The sequence below is a fragment of the Myotis brandtii genome, unplaced genomic scaffold (assembly GCF_000412655.1).
Source record: "Myotis brandtii unplaced genomic scaffold, ASM41265v1 scaffold51456, whole genome shotgun sequence".
Taxonomy (NCBI): domain Eukaryota; kingdom Metazoa; phylum Chordata; class Mammalia; order Chiroptera; family Vespertilionidae; genus Myotis; species Myotis brandtii.
In genome coordinates, this window is record NW_005369618.1 from 1 (window position 1) to 787 (window position 787).

Consider the following 787-nt stretch of genomic DNA (forward strand, 5'->3'; position numbering starts at 1 on the left):
CTTGCTTCTCCAGATCCTGCTGTCCTGCTTCAAGGAGTCCGGTGACTAATTTGGGGCAAATGTCACTGATGAGCCACTCTACTGTGTCCCTGGTGTATTGGTCCTTGTTGAACTCGTTGCTGAGCACCTCGGCCCAATGTGGGGCATCGGGGGCTGGCACCCAAAAAGTTCCCTGGAAACTCAATAAATCGCTTCCTTGAAATGCTGAGTTGAAGAAGCTTTTTAGGGGGCTTCCAGGGTGCACCTCACACCCAGCGGACACCTGGACCACAAAGGGATCTGAGGAGAGGAACGAAAGGAGATCAAAAGGTTTAACAGGTGGGAACAACCAAAGAAGACATGGTGGTGAGGGCTATACCACCCAAAGCTCCGGGAAATGAGAGGGGGTGACCCAGGGCAGGGGGAACCAGGGATATTTTGGGGAGTCAGTGGCTGGGACCTTCCTGGCAGGAGTGGAAATGAGAACATCCCAGCCAGTGAGGCCAGAGTCTCCCAGCTGGGCCTCTGCCTCCGCTGTCTCCCCGCGGACAGCTGCCCAGGGACCCATCCCTCAGCTCACAGTCCAAGTGCAGCATTTTGGCGAATTCCCGGATCTCCCTGGTGAAGCCGCTCCGGTACACCCAGAACACTTGCTGCAGCTGCTCCCACTGATGGTCACTTAACTTGCCCTGGGACCAGGGCCTCAGGAAGTGGATGTCCGAGCCATTGCTCCAAGAGTGGGTCTGCAGCGCCCCCAGCCAGGCGGAGCCATCGGTGCGCGTCCAGCTGCTGTTGGCAAAGGGCGAGA

At 57.6% G+C, this 787-nt stretch overlaps 1 protein-coding gene across 1 annotated transcript; it reads right to left on the reverse strand.

Moving 5' to 3' along the window:
* Positions 1 to 4: 4 nt before the first annotated feature.
* On the reverse strand, positions 5 to 782 carry LOC106727995 (antigen-presenting glycoprotein CD1d-like; the record flags this gene model as incomplete). The annotated part of the gene is made up of 2 exons (XM_014548578.1): positions 5 to 279; positions 560 to 782. Coding segments are annotated over 2 exons (498 nt in total), but the record flags the coding sequence as incomplete, so codon positions are not given.
* Positions 783 to 787: the final 5 nt, after the last annotated feature.